The 17,819-nt window shown below is 35.8% G+C and overlaps 1 protein-coding gene across 1 annotated transcript in view; it reads left to right on the forward strand.

Annotated features, from left to right (window-relative positions):
* Positions 1-17,819, forward strand: part of MALRD1 (MAM and LDL receptor class A domain containing 1) — a 247,062-nt gene that overhangs the window by 168,624 nt on the left and 60,619 nt on the right. Inside the window, exon 33 of the mRNA XM_057432747.1 lies at positions 6,024-6,234. Within this exon, the coding sequence (XP_057288730.1) occupies positions 6,024-6,234 (211 nt within the window). The remainder of the gene's footprint in view (positions 1-6,023; positions 6,235-17,819) is intronic.

Consider the following 17,819-nt stretch of genomic DNA (forward strand, 5'->3'; position numbering starts at 1 on the left):
TAAATCAAAAATATAGATTAACTGTAATCATTTAAGTGAGAGAAAAAAAAAAGCCTAAAAAAAACCCCAAACCTGAACAACAAAATCCAAAAGAGACAACTGTCCTGGGTTCAGCAGTAGCAGTCATTTTTCTCCTTAGTAGCTGCTGTAGTGCTGTGTTTTTGACTTTCAGCCTGGGAACAGTGCTGGTAACACCGATGTTTTTAGTTACTGCTCAAATGTTTAGTCTGATCAAGGACTTTGTGAGCCTCATGCTCTGCCGGGGAGGAGGGGAAGCCAGGAGGAAGCAGAGACAGGGCACCTGACCCAAACTGACCAAAGAGGTATTCCATACCACAGCACGTCATGCCCAGGATGTAACTGAGAGTTACCCGGAAGGGCTAGTGCACTGAGGGGTTGGACTAAGTATCTGTTCACTGCTTGGTCGGCTTGGGTATCTTTATGATTGGTCGGTGGGTGGTATCATATTCTTTTCCCTTGTTATTTCCCTTATCTTTACTATTATTGATGGCAGCAGTAGTGATTTGTGTTATACCTTAGTTACTGGGCTGTTCTTATCTCAACCTGTGGGGGGGGGGGGGGGAGTGAGCGAGCGAGACTGCATGCCTGACTGAGTTTAAACCACAACAACAACCAACAAAAACAACAGCCCAGCAACAGCTTAGTGAAGATTTTGTTCAGGTTGCAATGAAGGTGAAAAAAGTCAAACTGTAATAGGAAGTCTGAATAATGTGTTAGAATATAACATCAGTACAAATGCTGTTATAGCTGTTATCTGAAATAGAGCAATCTGGTCAAACCAGAATTTAAATAAAAAGGCCTGCAGATATCGAACATGCTGAGATGTGTGATTAAAAGAATATACAGGGAAACTCTAAAAAAGAAAGATAAGAATGAAGGATGCATTGGCATAGGATGTGGTAGAACTGCACAAAATAATGTGAAATGATGTGTCATGGTTTAAACCCAGCTGGTAATTCAGAACCACACAGCTGCTCGCTCACTCCCTCCACTTTGTCCCCACCTCTGCTCCCAGCATGATGGGAAGGACGATAGAAAGAAAGTAACTCCCATGGGTTGAGATAAGAACAGTCCAGTAATGAAGGTATAATACAAAATTACTACTGCTGCCACCAATAATAATAAGGATAAGGGAAATAACAAGGGGAGAGAATATAAAACTAAAAAGGGAAGAAAAAAAAAACCAAACTGATAAACGCAAGTTATGCACAATACAATTGCTCACCACCCATCAATTGATGCACAGCCTGACCCGAGCAGTGATCTGGGTCATCTGGGTAACTCCCCTTATTTTATATACTGGGCATGATGTGCTGTGGTATGGAATACCCTGTTGTCTAGTTTGGTTCAGGTGACCTGTCTCTGCTTCCTCCCAGCTTCCCATGCCCCTCTTCACTGCCAGAGCATGAGACTGAAAAGTCCTTGATCGGAGTAAACATTACTTAGCAACAACTAAAATATTGGTGTGTTATCAGCATTATTCTCAGACTAAAGTCAAAACCACAGCACAGAACCAGCTACTAAGAAGGAGAAAAATAACTGTTACAGATGAACCCAGGGCTTTATAGGAATAAGCCTATTTTTACCCAAAAAAGGAACTAGTTGCTGAGAATAAAGATTAAAGAATAAAAAGTGCATCTTTTCTGCATTCACAAAACATGTTTCAATTGCACGGTTCTGTTCTCATAAACTCTGCAACTTGGGAAACTAAAAGCATAGTCTATTAATATAATTTTTTAAAGGACACAATGTTTATAACAACTCTTAAATTAACATAGAATGAATGCTATTTAGAAGAGATCTGAATCCTGACACTTCAGGACATCAGTCAACTATTAGCCCACAGGAAAAATAAGTTACTTCATAATGATTAAGTACAAAACCACTAGCTTTCCTTAGGAGTACATGGTAACAGCCTTAGAGAAGCAAGTTATTCAGCACTATATACATGAGTGATCTAATGTATCAGTGAATATGCTCTGAGCTCATAACAAACAATTTTTACTGCATTATACTGCAAATGCAATTTAAAAAAAAAAAAAAATGTCTCTTTACATTGTTTTGACTCATTTAGTTGCATTTAAAGAAAAGGAGAGAAATGGAGATGATTTCCACATTTGTTTCATTCCAATGCGGATACTATTAGTCATCTCTCAGAAAGACAGAAAACATTCAGCTTTCATTAAGCTTCAGCATTCTGTCTCTGTCCATTTACTTCAGGAGTCTGTCATACAACTGAGAATGAAAACCATAATTAGTTCCCAATGTGACAGTATAATTCTAATATATCAGTTTTCTGCCTTGGTATTTGTTGATATTAACACTACTGTGGTACAGTAAATTTTAGTATAAGAGGTCAATTTTACTAAAAAATGCTAAATATTTTATTATTCAAATGTGTTTAAAGAGAAAAGAGGTAGATAACTTTTAAAAGTGCTTCTCTATTTTGACAGTGAATTATGAAACAATTTTGCTAATCTGATTTGTGGGCTTTAGAGAAACAATTTCAGTCTGTCTTTGGTGTAGCTTCAGTCCAAGGAAGATGTGCAATGACGACTGCCAAGGAATGTGAAGAGTTCAAAGGCATGCTATTAAGGATGCAGAGCAGAAAATATAGCATCATTATTCACTGAAGTCATTGGGAGGTTTCTGCAGCTGACACAAGTCCCTGGTGCATAGTGAAGTGAAAATACAGATTGTATTTTACAAAACTTTCTTGCTTCTTTGGCTGGTGATTAAAGACTATACATTGGAAATGATGGGAGTATACACCTCTTATTATGCACCCTTCAGAGCTGCATCAGCTTCTTGATTATTAGTTAGTTCAGATGGAACATAGTGCCTTCCAGCATGCACAGCTAGAGTCAGGCAAGATCAGGAAGATAATATGTTCTCTTGAAAAGTCAGCATGAGGGTACAGGATAGCCATATGAGTTGTAACTGCTGATGCCTAAGTAGAAACTAGCAGTTTATATTTCATGACCTTCAAAAGTATGTGCAATTTCCCCATGACCAAAATGAAGTAGAAACTGAAAAAAAGAATTCAGAAGTTTCTAACACAGGAGGTGCTCTGGAGAATTAGAACCGAGTCATGATTTTACAGCAGAGAAATGGAACTTGCTAAAGAATGCTGTTCACATACGGACTACAAATGAACCAGATGGCAAAGGTGCCTTGGAGAAAGACCAAGAAGAAAGTATAAAAGCGTCACTCGTATAGATTATAATGCTAAATTCTTCCTAAAATCGCTGTGAAGTGTGTATTGGGTATCTTCACTCCTGAGTTTCCACTGTGCAGTGAATGAAGTGATAGCTCTATTTCTGTTGGTTCCAGTTCTTTGTGATTTTGACTGCGTGTGCAACCCAGAAACAGCATCCACACAGAATAAGGAATAGACAGATATAGTGACCACTTAGTAAAATATATGCTTGTTGCTCTTATATTAAAATGTTGGGGTTTAGCTCGCAACTAGCTGGAGCATAATCTCCCCAGACTGACAGACACAAAGTTTTTTAACAGAACTTCCCTTCAAGGTTTTTACATTACATGCCATATAGTGGGATTCATCTTGCTAGCTTTTTTTCTCTTTCACATGTTAATTTGTTTCCGCTACCATGCTAACTTGTACACAACTCATAGGATGCTTTGCATGGAGGTGTTACGGTCTCTGGAGGCACTAAGCACCACATATCAGCAGCTCTCCAGGGCTCTAGGGAGCTCATATCCACGAGAATTTGCTCTACCTTTCATGTGCTGTACATGTTTACACAGGCCAGCAAAAACCTTCTATACGCTAAACAAACTTCCTCACACAGAAGATGATGCAAACTCTCAGTAACAGGGGTAACCTCAGAGAAAACTACAATATTATATATCACAATTCTTTCTTCACTTTCTGTAGGGACAATCTCTGTGAGAATAAGATCTGTATCACCAGCTAAAGGAATGGTCTTCCCATTTTTCTGAACTTTATTGTAATCTCATTTGATTTAGCGTATATTTTAAATTATGCATTATTCTTTTAGAAATTTCAGCTAGAATTTTTTGAAAATACATAAGAAGACATACCATTTCCTGGCATAGTTATGGATAGATAAAGGCTTGGATAAATGAAATAAAAGTACTCAGAAGTACTTTAGCAGACAGTGGGATTGAAGGATTTCCCCAGGAGTGTACATCAGAAATGAAACAGAGCTGGGAGCTCACCTGAGATTTCCTATGTACTAGTTTAGGGATTTACAGTAAATGCTATCAATTTCCACAAGTTACACCAGGTTTAAACTTTAGTCAAAACTAACTGAGGACACAGCCACACAAATTAACACAATATATTAATTAATCCATAGTAATTACATATCTGCATGCCCTTGGTGTTAAATATGAGTTAAATCTCAAAGAAAAGAAAGGCAAGGCATGTAAAATTACCTTACATCTGTAAGAACAAAAGCTAATGTCATCAAGATGTTGCATGTTAGACCAAGTTTGACTTGCAACCACCTCAGACCTATTGGCCAGTATACATACAACATGACCTGTAAAATAGTGAATGGTTCCAGTGACACATACAGGTGGTGTAACATAGTCCTAGCCTCACATTTAGAGTTCTTATAATTAACAGTTTCAACTTCTTAAGGCTTCAAAGGTTGTTAATTGATTGCACAACAGCTTTTCTATTTGTTTTTTTCATGGGTAGAATCAGCTATTTCTTCTCAATACCTGTCTTTTCAGCCCTGCAAGATGCATGTTTTTAAGAAGATAGTGACAAGATATTGTTGTTACACAGTCCTGTAAGCAAACATCAGGATTAACAAAATTAGGTCCTTCTTTGGATTATTGCATGTCAGTCCTCTTGATGCTCCTCTCCTCATAAAATGAAATAACTTGCAAGAGTGTCCAGGCATCAGATATATTTTAATCAATACATCAACTTCTATAAAGTGTGTCGTTCATGGTGCCATTCGGTTTTTTACCTATTTATCCCACCAGGTTAGCTGGGAGAGTCAAAGGTATGTAATTATACAGATCATTAGTATGGGTTTAAGTTTATAACTTTCTTGGGTTTTAGCTTTTGTGTTCCATCAGTAAACAGGGACATTCGAGTGGGAACAGTGACTCGTGAGTCACTGGAGGATTAGTCTAAAGTCTGAAGAGAAGGATGTTGTTGAAAGTGATGAGGAGAGGATAGTGACAGACACATTCAGTCTCTTAAAGTAATAGTTAACATCTGGAATAGCTAGAATATGCTTACTTTCATTACTCCAGTTCTTTTTCATAATTTCTCAACAGGTTTAGTTTGTATAAGGATTTTGGACTCCTGAGTGAGAAGAGCAACTACCTGTGTAATCTGCAGAATTTCCTGTGCTTTACATTAATTCGTCAGTTGTTGGTTAACTGTGAATTCATAAATTGTTGTTCTTATTTTTTTCACTATTTTATGATTTTATTTTTTATTTACAGCTTTCTAAATATGCTTGAGCTAATTTACCATGACTGCCTGAAGCATGTTATTGTAAATTATTTGCACCAGAAAAATGACATAAATCATTAGACGCCAAGCATTTTACTTATATCTCCAAAATCTTCACCCGGTCTATCAACGATAAGGAGGTCACAATTTAGAGATGAAAGGATAGATCAAGGTCCTTCTCAGTTTCTTCCTCAATGTTTAGAGGAATGTGGGTAGGTCTTTACTCATTAACTTCTATAAGTCAGGCTGAGACTGTCTGTAGGTTTTCCAATTAGTGGCTGTATTAGCAGTTCTTTCTATTTAATTTTGTTTTCATAGGAACTTTTTATTTACAGCTGAACTAGTGTTAGCAAAAGTATTCAGTAACTTTTGGTCATAACCTAGAAGGTGTGGGTTTGAACCATGTCTAAGATGGCCAGTGCTACCCAGGCAGGTAGCTGTACTTCTGAGTTTGGATTATGTTACTTTAGATAGCTGCACTCCTCTGCTGCTTAATACTGATTCAGTTGCATCTCTTGGGTTTCATTGTCAACAGGTACGGCTACATAACACAGCTACAGAACATGGCATGGATATTCTTATGTGGTCTTCTAGTAGAAATGAAGAAAACAAATGGATGTATGCAAATGTAGCACTCTCCAGTAACATCCCTTTCAGAGTTGCTTTTGAAGCTGAAGTGGGGTGGAGTCAACCCACAGAATTTGCTCTTGATGATATTTCTTTCACCCCTGAATGCATTGATGGAGGTATGGTGTTAAACAAAGATATAAAATACATGTTTACTTTTCAGAGGGCAGAAGAAAATTGTGGAATTTCATGTTTTAATGTATATCACAGTTAAAAAATCTGTATTTTTTTTCTTTTGAAATTACTGCAATACTGCTATGTGTTTACTTCATTCAAAAAAATGTAGAAAATAAATGGGCACAGCACAGTCATGCAAAGAAGTATGTGTTTTTCAAAGGAAATAAAAATGTATAAGGGAAGAAAGATAAAATTTGTCAAATATGACCCTCATGGCCAATTTTTGTCTACTGCATTTTTCTCTAAAAGAAAGGATCCATTACACCTATCAGAGGAATTCCTATCTGTTTGATGGCTGAGTGATGTATCTAAATATTTGGCCAGGGATTATGGAAGACAGTTTTATGTTATAATTAGCATTTGAGTTTTTGAGTAATTACAGAAACTCAGAATATTACTTTCACTGAGGGCCTCTTAGTGTTTTTATGAACGATACTTGAGAGGGATCACTCAACTATTGGTTTTCTGGTTTGTGAAAATAGTCAGAAAAGGCTTTAGTTTGGGATGGAAGAATATCAAAGTGATTATGAGTGATTTCAAGAAGTTCAAAAAGGTTATGAGTATCAAAATGGTTCACAATTATTTAAAAAAGAAATATGTTTAGATCTTTTTTTTTTTTCTCTCATAAAATGTCTCAGCAGTATAGCAAATTTATCTCGGTATCAGTCTGAGACTTTACAGTCTCACTTGAGCTGCACAAGCTAAATGACTTGAACTGTGTAAAATAAAAACAGAAGTTAAATATCATGTTTATTCAGTGAGAAAGTCAGTGGTTTACCCTGCAGATGATATATAGCACATGATACAGTATCAAAATTAAAAATATTTGCAAATACAGATTCTGATATGAATATCATAATTCCTTATTTTGAAGAGTCAAGAGGGGAAGAAAACCAAAGAAACAGAAAATCTTTTGTGTAGATTTTCATTCATAAGAGATAAGTAGGAATTATTATGGTTAAATGAATGCTAAAGTGAATGCTATAAAAATATTCTTGAATATAATTTCTTTCTATTTATTCAGCTCTTGTGTTCAGATAGGATAGTCTGTGTATGAATTAGTTGTCATGCTGCTGAAGAAACTTTTTTTTGTTGTTGTTAGTTTGTTTTGCATCAGTTTGAGGGTTAAGGAGTTTGTTTCCAGGGTTCTTTTTGCGGGGGGGGGGGGGGGGGGAGGGTGTTATTTGTTGTTTTTATTGTGATGACTAGCCAGTTCCTTGGAGAATTAACCACATGCCAATTTAAGGCTTAAGGTGAAAGAATATGTTCACACAGGTGGTACTTGCTCAGTCGCAAGCTGAATAAAAAGGTTGGTTTGTTTTCTTTGAATGATACCACCAATAGGCTCAGGCAAATACTATTCTGGAATGTCTTCAGTGAGCTGCAGACTATATACATAAACAGGTGCTTGTTCTGCCCTTATTATGGTAATCATGGTAATCAAGAGAACCTTTGTTAACCATACCAGAGAATTACTTTGGCAGCTTTATGCATAATGTGGGATAATAGAACGAGAAATTTTCAGATTGTATATTTTAAGTACCTGTAATTAACTGGAAAATGTAGGTCTGTATTCCAGCAATGTATACAAATCAATTTTCCAATTTTTATAGAACTTATATTTTGTCAGTTAACTATGAAAGAGCATGAATACAGAGAAACAGAAAAAAATTTCCATGGGAAGTATATATAAAAATAATGTATATATAATGTAAATATAGTGTAAATAATAATAGCTATAGAAATGAGGTAATTTTTATGGAACAGCATCTTCTAATCACTTTATTTTTCTCCAGAGATTTTCATTATAGGATACTTCAAAGTATCTACCTTGTATCACTATCTGTCTTACAAATATGGTATATCATAAGGAATGCCTTAAGAAAATTTTGTAGATTTATACTGTTTACTTATGTATAAATTGTTGGCTAAGTCAAAAATTCATACTTTATCTACATGCAACCACTTAAAAATAAATCAGACAGTCTTAGGTGGTCATCTAGGCTCTTCACCCAGCTGCAGTAAGGGCAGACATCTTCAGGAATCAACATAATCCTTTCTGCTGCAAACTGGCAATCTGCCTAGAGTTAGTTCCCACAAGCTGCAGTACTTACAAGATGGAAATGGTGGTTTATCTTGCTCTGTTCTGTATTATGTCATTATCATATCATCTGAAAAAGAAACAGACTTTTCCTTGAACAGCTTACATGTTTGACTTAAAGGCAGAATAATTGCCTTTGTATCCTTGTGTGCTTGTATGCTGCAGACAATTTCTATGTATTTTTTGATGGTGATTTCTAGAGGTATAGGAAGGCTTTGTACATTAACTCTTTACAAAATATTGTTCTTTATAAGTCTATTCTTTATGCTTTTTCAAGAGTGGAATAAAATATATTACCCTAAAAGAAGCTTAGGCAAACATTGTGGTATGGCCAATAATGGATACCCAAGGAAATGTATCAGAATGAAAGAAGAACATGACAAATTCTGCCTTCCCTCAGTCTTTCCCAATCTGAATTAATTTGGTTCAGATTGTTTTCTCATATCTTTCAACTTATTTTTCTTCTATGAATTAGTCAGTTCTTTCTGAACATACACAAACCTTAAGTTATTGGAAAATAATGTATTTTTTATTGGAAAAACATCAATTGGCAAACCTTGGTTGTAGGAGGTCTTTTTCATGCTTTTTAATCCCTATCACATTGCATCCCCCTCCCATGCTCTGCTGTAGACCATCTTGCACTCAATTAAATCTGTTACTTGGAATTAGAGTACAGAGTATTCTATCCTTACCACTATTTTTTTTTTCATACCTCTATTCATAACCTCTGTCTTGCATTAAATGTGTCATCCTAGATTCATCCTCAGTCCTGATGCTTCCACACTTCCATATTCTATTCATCCACCTCCTGTTCATCACTTAATTGGCATCCAATTTCAGGCATAATATTTTAGGATTTTCCACACATTTTTTGCCTTCACCAACCGCTTCACAGTTTTATGTGCATCCTGATAATTCTGCTATCATCTATATCATCCGTCTCCCTCCCCCAGTTTTATAGTCTTACTGTTGTCCCAGGTATGTATTTCTCAAAAAAATATATACAATTGTCTAATGGAAGGCAATCTCCTAATGAGTCTGACTTCATACACAATATCCTCTCCGGACAAACAAATGCTGTCCAGGTAGACCAAATCTGTCCTTGCAAAGAGGCAAGAGAACCACACAAACTGTGTATAATAAAATAAACCACAGCAGTTTTGGAGGAAAAACCTAACTCTAATGTTTTAATATTGGTGGTGACAAAAAGCAGCTACTTTGAAGTAGGTGCTATTTTTTGCTAATAATTGTTGTTGAGTAACTGCTGAAAAATTCATATGGTAAAATTTGAAGATATTACCTTCAAGTAACATAAAATCACTGCCTGTAGATATTTAAGCAAGAACATTTTCCTTTAACAGAAATGGTGGGAAAGTTTACCTGCTCCACTGTCAGTCCTGCTTTGACTTTTGCTCATCATGTTTATTCAAAGACCTAACTCCAAGAAAAGAGTATTACGTGCAGTACAGGTTTTGTGTGATGGTCTCCCTTTGAGGAGATTGTTTTACTGCTGCAGATCTTTTTTTCTCTCTCTCTCTATTATTATTTTCTACTTGTCTTTAATTACTTTGGGTTTCCTGAGGCAACATGTTCTAAATAGAAGCAATGGTAATTTAGCTGGTTGGGAGCTCTAAGCAATAAAGCATTACCAGTAGCTCTAATTCAGCTGTGGTTTTTATTTTTTTTTAAGTAGTCAGCTCTCATTAGCCATGAGAGTTTCTACAGATCCAAAATGTTTCTGAACATTAAAATAAAGTGTGATCAAGCTAGTCTCTGGCCTACTGCAGAAGTAACTTCTAGCTGATGCTGATGTGCAGAGAGAGCTGCAGCACTGTCTGTCAGTGGCACAGGATCTAGCTGATTTCTAACATCCAAACTTTATGCTGCTTATGTAAATCAGAATACAAGGTTTCATCACTCATTCATTATTGAAGAAATAAACTGGATGGGCAAAGTATGTGTAATTTAAATAATGAGGTATTAGTTACATAGCAGTTTTATGTATTGCAAGAGTATCCTCAAGAAACGAATAGTAAATATATTTTGTGAACTCTTCCAGAGATCACTCAGGCAAAATCTTTGTGTTTGTGGAGATCTTATGCTGTAAGAAGGTAAATATTAGTACAAAGTCAGCACTAACTGCTGCTCCAGCCGCTTGATGCAGTGAATATACCTGCTAGCCACTCTTTCGCAACAGCTCTTTGTGAACTTATACTTTTAAATAGTATTGCTGTAAGTAATTGCTTTATGTTACGGTTTATTCAAAAATAATAGCACTGACACTTTGCAATGAATATTTGGGCTGCATCTTGGATATAAACAGGAGTGCAAACATCATGCAGTGCTGTAGGTTCTAGAGTCCACCTTTCCTTATCATTCTGTAATTTTTCATTTCTTTTTTTAGTCTATTTGCTTTCATAGCTTCCTACCCACAGCTGCTCAGTGCTATCTGAAGTATTTTCCTTCTTCTCTGTTTTGTGAAATACTCTTAATACTTTATCAACACATGAGAAAGGACTGCCAGTGTTACAAGTTCCTCCCCGCTCTCTACTGCATTTTCACTTTCACCTGGAAGATTTGCCTGCAGCAGAAAATATCATTATGGAAGGATTCATTGGAGATAAAAGGGTAACTCACATAGTGCAGAACACTCAGCACAGAGAGGACATATTGTCTCTCACACTGTGTCATTAGTCACGGTGGAATTGCACAAATCCCAGTGCTATTTCCCAGACTGCTGTGGGTTGTTTTTTTTGCTAATGATGTCATAGTCCTTGACTTCGCCACACAGGTTACCAATAAATGGGTCAGATTTGCCATTTATGTACTGAAGTACAGTAAACTCTTCAGTAGTTGTGGGCGGCTTTCACTTAGGTGAAAAGTTTGCTTTGACATGCTGTAACTCATCCGAGTCCTCCCACTGCTTTGTAAAACACAAAACTAAACCTGCTGTAAAGATTTGAAATAATCCTTACATTGAGAAACCTTTCACTTGTTGCAATGAAACAAATAGAAAAAGCAAATCAGAATCTGTGAATCACAACACTGGTATTAGCTCTACATTCAAGCCCAAGCCAGCTAGTACTGTGAAGGTTTTTTTTTAAGAAAGCACACACAAAAGCTTCCCACTACCCTAAAACCTAATATCCTCCAGAAACTGAATCCTCAATGTCTTCGAGCCTTCATAAGAAAGTCATGACAGACGGCTAGATCCACCCTTATAGATATCTTCCCTAACTTTTTAGAAGAGCTGATATTGCAAAGAAGTGATGAAACAAAGGAAATTGCATTTCAATCACAAAATTTAGAATAGACAGACTCCAAACTTCAAGTCAGCCATAGTAAGTAAAGAAAAGTTGGATCTATCAATATAACCTGTCTCCAAAACTTATGGGTGCCTGGCAAAAAGTGTAAGAAAAGGGGAACTACACATACTGTTTTCCGCCTGTGCATTGGCCATTGCCAGACATTTGTAATTCAGAGGCTTCCAGAGCTATATGTATTTCTCAGGGGAGTTTTCCCTTTAACTTGTCAGTTCCCCTTTTAACGCTAAGGAAATTTTTAATATTCAGGATTTAAATTATATGCTGATGTTTGTGTAAATCTAGGCTTATATTCGTGAACAGGAAAGCTGTTCAGTGTATTCTCATTTAGGTCTTGAATTGTATAAATTTTTTATAGAAATCTTAGTGATTCAATCTTCTGCCTGGTGGGTAGGATTTCTTCAAGACTTCTCTATATTGCAGTTTCAGACCTCACAACAGATTTATACATAACAGACCCAATCCTGAAGTTCCTTCAGAGCAAAACAGTTCCCATTGACCTCCCAACTATAGCAGAATTACACCTTGTCTAATATCAATATGCAATATCATACCAAAAATGTATGATAGGTGCAGGTTCAGTCACCAGGCTGAGAAGTGTTCCAAAGGGCCAGAACTGTATGCCATTCTTTTTTTTCAAAGTGGAAGGAAATGAACTTCATTACTGACATCTTCTAATACAAACTGTCTCAGATGATTATTTTAATTAAACCAGCAGAATTAAGTTGTTTCTAAGACTTTTTAATTGAAGTAGGTTGGTAAAAGAATATTTATTATAAACACTATTTCCATATAGCATAAATAGCATAAAGAAAGAAAGAATAAAAAAAAATAAATCTATATAGATAACAAGCTAATGGTCACTGGTGGAGGTTATAAAAATTAACCATTAGTCTGAGCTACTATGATTTTAGGTGCTATATGGTATCTTGTAGGTATCTAACTTTCAGAAAACGATTAGTAACCATTCTTCAGAAGTCAATCCCTTTGTGATTTCAGATTAGAAACCACAAAGCAAAGGTACATATGCCTGGAAATGTTAATTCCTAAAGACTTGGCTAGTTGTTATTTATTTCTCATAACGTGTATTGAGGACTATTTTATCTCTGTTTCATAGAATGCACTCTTTGAATCCTGATTGTCTAAAAACCTTCCCTGCTTTTACTGCCACAGACTTCCCTTTGTTTCACAACAGGATCTATGTGTTTATATACAATGACGTAATCTTTAACCACATTATTGAATACTATTTTACCCAGAGCACACTCTGCTTTTTCCAATGCAGAGAATTCCCTGGTGAGACATAATTGAATATTGTGGTTTCTTCATATACATTATTCAGATACACCTTTGAATGTAGTATTGTTTTTCTTTATGAAGAAGTTTTCTATTATGGGCAAACTAGTCAAATATCCAAACAGCCTAGAAACTATCCCTTTGCGGATAACTTTATATGTTCTCTGGCACTTTAGTAGATGCTATCTCACCGAATCTTATAATAACAGCATAAATGACACCTGCAACTAATTAAGAAACAGCAACAAGGAAAGTATAGTTGGTGTTTATGTGTTATTTGTACAAAAAAATACCCTTACCCTGGTGGCTCAGAGACTGTCTTGCTGAAGGGTGTGCATGAGCGTGTCCATGCATTCACCCATGTGAAGCAATAGTAAGAAAATTCTACAGTGGAAGAGGACTCATCTGACAAAGGCTTAGATGAAGTCAATGATCCATCTCTGAAACTCCCAGAGCCTGAATGTAGGAGGTATTGAAAGTTGCTAATACTACAGTGTTAGGTCACAGGGAAAAACTCTGTACAGAAGACTTAACTTTCTTTAAGATGCAGAGCCAGGGGAATCACTGTTAGCTTGTCCACTCATGCTTGCAGTGAAGCAGAAATCTCTGGCAGGTTGAGAGGTTAGGGCAAGAGATGATTCAGGGGGAGCTGCTGGGGGAGGCAGCCTGTAAAAACAAAGGGGAAGAGTAAAGCAAGATTAATGGTAATAGAGGACTGGGGATACCAGGGATATTTGTGATTAATTTCCTTAGTTAATTAGTTTCTCCCTAAAACCAATCTGAATATGGTTTAGGTTCTATTTGCTTGGATGAGATAGGGTATTTCTACTTTTTTAGAGAGTAAAAATTGCAATCCAGGGCACAGTGCCTTTAAAAACTCCTTCATCATGTTTCAGTATCATTCAGTGCACAGATCTAGCTGGTGGTTAAGCTACAATTTTTTGTGGATTTGACAGACAAGGAAACTGAGAATAATTTTAGAATAACATAGTTATACTATATAAACAACTATAATTAGTGGCAGATTCTGAATACAATTATACCATATATATTTAAATAAATATATATATGTGTCCAAATATTTTCATTTCTCTCTGCCTTCTCATACTTAACACAGGATACTGGAATCTTCTGATTCAAGCTAGGTGCCTTTTGGGAAATTAAAAAATCTTTCAATTTATTAATAGTGTATTTAAATAGTTTCATTAATATTGAAACTCCAAAACCCATCTGTTTACACCAAAAAAACCCAAGCAAGCTTCAAACCACAGAGATGATACTTTGTCTTGCCAAGTTTGTTCATAACATCAACATATTTCCTTGGAGGGATGGAGAGCAATCGTTTTTGGAATGGAATAGTTTCACAATGCTATCTTAGAAAGAATAAAATTCTCAGATTCTTCATTATGTAAGCTTATCTGTCTCCTCAATAAGCATAAGTCACAAACTTCAATTTATCTTGGAAATTACATGAGTTTTACCATATTTTTTTCAGGGCTTGTCTCAGCTGATAATAAAGTTATGCCTGTAGAAGCTACCTTTCTTTAGAAGTTGAGAAATAAAATATTTAATATAGTGTTGTGTCCCCACCCTACATATTAAAATGTGCTGATTCTAAGAAACTACTTTTTTTCCGCTCTAAACCTGTCCTGTAATCCAGCTCACCTCATTTTGTTGGAAACTAAAGCTTCCCAGCTTCTCCAGTTCTTCATTGCTCCTAATAAATAAACAAATAAATATATCCATTGCAAGAGCAGGCATAGCTAGCAATTCCTGTACTGTTCTTGACAGAAATATGGCAAATATTGCCATATTGCTGTTGCAGGTAGTCAGTGTGTTTCAGAGATAATTGGTAGTTCTCTGAGTGGAAATTATAAATCACAGTTTGATTTTATTGGCAATAAACCTGTCTTTTTTTTCCATTATGTTTGTATATTAGCAGACTGTGATAATTTAAAATATATTCTGCACAATTCTGCGCAGGTATATAAAACTCTGAATTCATTGGGGCAAGTTCTGATTTTGTTAATTCTTGTTTGGTAACAGGGTTTCTGGGATTCTCTTCAGCACCCTATCCTATTCTTTTGTGTTTTCACAAAAGGAAGAGAATTAAAGATTCAATTTGCCAGATGTGATTTCTCCCTTTTTGTCTTTTTACAGGCTTTGAAATTAACATTTTATTTTCCATCAGAAACTTTATTGGAACTGATAAAGGCTCATGGGCAGATTGTTAAAGTATTTGAAAGGCTTCAGTCTGGTTAATTATTTTGTTTGGTTAATATTTTTTAACAAAGTTATTTCCTTGGCACCTTGAATGGGCTGATTTCATGCCCTGAATCAATGTTTACTGAAGTGAAAATGAGGACTGCCACTTACTTCAACTTGATTAATGCATTGGATTGGGCCTGTAATTAACTTATACTCTTGTCTACTGGAAACTGTTGGAGGGGGTTAATTTTGTCCTCTTTTAGCTACAGCGAATAGATTCACTGTTTTTATTAGATTTAGTAGGCAAATTACTTATGCAAATATATCAGGATGTTAGTTTTCAAGGGTCTGATGCAAGGCCCATTAAAATCGATGAGTTGCCCCATTTACCTAAATGGGCTTTAGAGCAAGTTCTGATACAACTGAGTTAATGCTGCATAATAGCATGGGGTAACTTTATTTCGTGCTTTCTGGTGTTGACTAGAATGCCAGTGTCTACAGGTCTTAATTAGAATTTACTGTTACAAGTGATACATAGATAAAAATGGGGACTTACTTGCACCAGAGATCTTGGTATCTGAACAAGAAAGACAGAAAAGAGATGGAGGTGAAGGTGTTTTTCATTCAAATTAAGTGTGTTTGCATGTTTCTTGCTGTGCTAATGTCTGTGTAATTCAAACGTATGTTTTATATTAGCATTTTGGTAATAGCAGTTCTGCGGTGTCCTGTGACTGAATACCAATAATTCATGGGCAAAAAGTTTACAGTGCTGATCTGTGAAGTTCGCCATACAGTCAGAAAACAGGGTCAGTACACTCCATGGATGACAAAGACAATAGTACAACAAAGCATACATGTAGAGAAAAACTTCATCAAACAGTAAGCCCATAAGTCCCATAAATATGTAATTATGTCCTTGATGATGAGCACTTCTTGGCTTACTGTAAATGCTCCTTAGTCCCAAAACATCAGCTCACAAGCTCTATTTAGTGTAATAGATGGTTTGATGGTTAGTACATTGAAATAAAAATGTATCTAAAGGTACCCTTTTTATCTGACAACAATGAAGTACAGATATATTCAGCTGTAGTTACTACAGTTCATGAAGCAGTACATACCAAATTTGGTTTGCCTTACCCATTGATCTGAGTTTTGCTTTTTTGTATCTCCCTTAACTACCTGACTTCTCTTCAAAGTGTGAGGGTGTTTGTAGGCACTTCTTGGTCCTTAGGTCGTAACACACCCAGCACAGCTGTGTGAGAAGGTTTCACAAAGGCTTAGGACCAAATTTAAATGTAATGTTTAGGACCTAATTAAAATGACTTTTTTATGATGTACAAGTAGATGTTATATGCACATTTTAAATCCCTTTCTTTCATTTTGTGTATTTGCCATATGCAAGGTAAAATAAAACAGTGAGTGCAAAATAAAATAAATAAGGATATGTCCTCAGCTTTCTACTTAAAAAGTCATGATTATTTGGCTATAATGGAACACTAACAATTTGCTGTTCTTTTTCATGCAGATCTAAATACAGACTTGGTATTCTGTAGAGCAGAGGATATTTTCTCTGAAATTGTTTTTGATTAGTTTGCTTTCCATCTGTGTGCAAATACTGAATGTATTCCTGAGGTTCTCCAATCCCGCTGTTCAGTGATCATGCGTGAATACAGAAAGCTAAGCTTTTATACTGTGCTCCTTAGAGCACATTATTTTCAGTGGATTTATCTCCAAGTCCTTAAACAGCTTCATATCGATACTGCTTTTTGAAAAAGGAAACTGTACAATATGTCCTCCGCTTCTGAATGTGGTCTCAAAATGATAGCCACACAACACTCAGATGATGATTGCTGGGTTGGGAACATCTTTTCTTCATCTGGCAAAAGGTGCAAGAAACATTTTATTGTCATGCCAGTATTAGGCAATTATTGAACCTGATGATTTCAAGTGTAATGGCTGTAACGGGCCACAAACAGATAGTTCAATTTGCATTGAAAAAACCCAGATGTTTACATAGCCTTCATACATATCTAAAAAAGTGGATATAAGATTCATGTAAATGCATAAGTTTAAAGTTAGTTACTACAGCCAAGTCAGGTGAGCATACCACTGTATAACTTGGCATAATGGAAGGTAGTTACGGTGAGTCTCTTGGTAGTGCCAGCTCATTTTTCACTTCAAAGCACAATGCAGTGTTAACATTTCAGTTCAGTTCTTCCCAGTGGCAGGAAAACAGAATTAATATTGTCACCCTTTAGAAGGAAACATGTTAGTAGCAGACACTGCAACAGTGAGCTTAATATAAATAATTACATAGAGAGTAGCTTTGAATGCAAGTAATTAGTTTTGCATTAATATGTTGCTTGAGATTTCAGCTGAAATTAACTAATGATTTTCTAGATTTGCATATTCCTAATTAGTTGGGTTTAAATGTTATCTGTATACGAATTCATGTTTTATAAATTTTCAACATTTGTACCAGGCACATTTAATATATAATTAAGAAAATTATTTATAACTTATTTTATGTTTAAAAAAAAGAAAAGAGAACTTGGGAGTACAGTCATGATGTTATATAGAATATCATCCAGAGCACAAT

The sequence above is a fragment of the Pezoporus wallicus genome, unplaced genomic scaffold, assembly GCF_028554395.1.
Source record: "Pezoporus wallicus isolate ANWC-B61680 ecotype Strahan unplaced genomic scaffold, APGP_CSIRO_Pwel_v1 scaffold_2584, whole genome shotgun sequence".
In the NCBI taxonomy this organism is placed as follows: Eukaryota; Metazoa; Chordata; class Aves; order Psittaciformes; family Psittacidae; genus Pezoporus; species Pezoporus wallicus.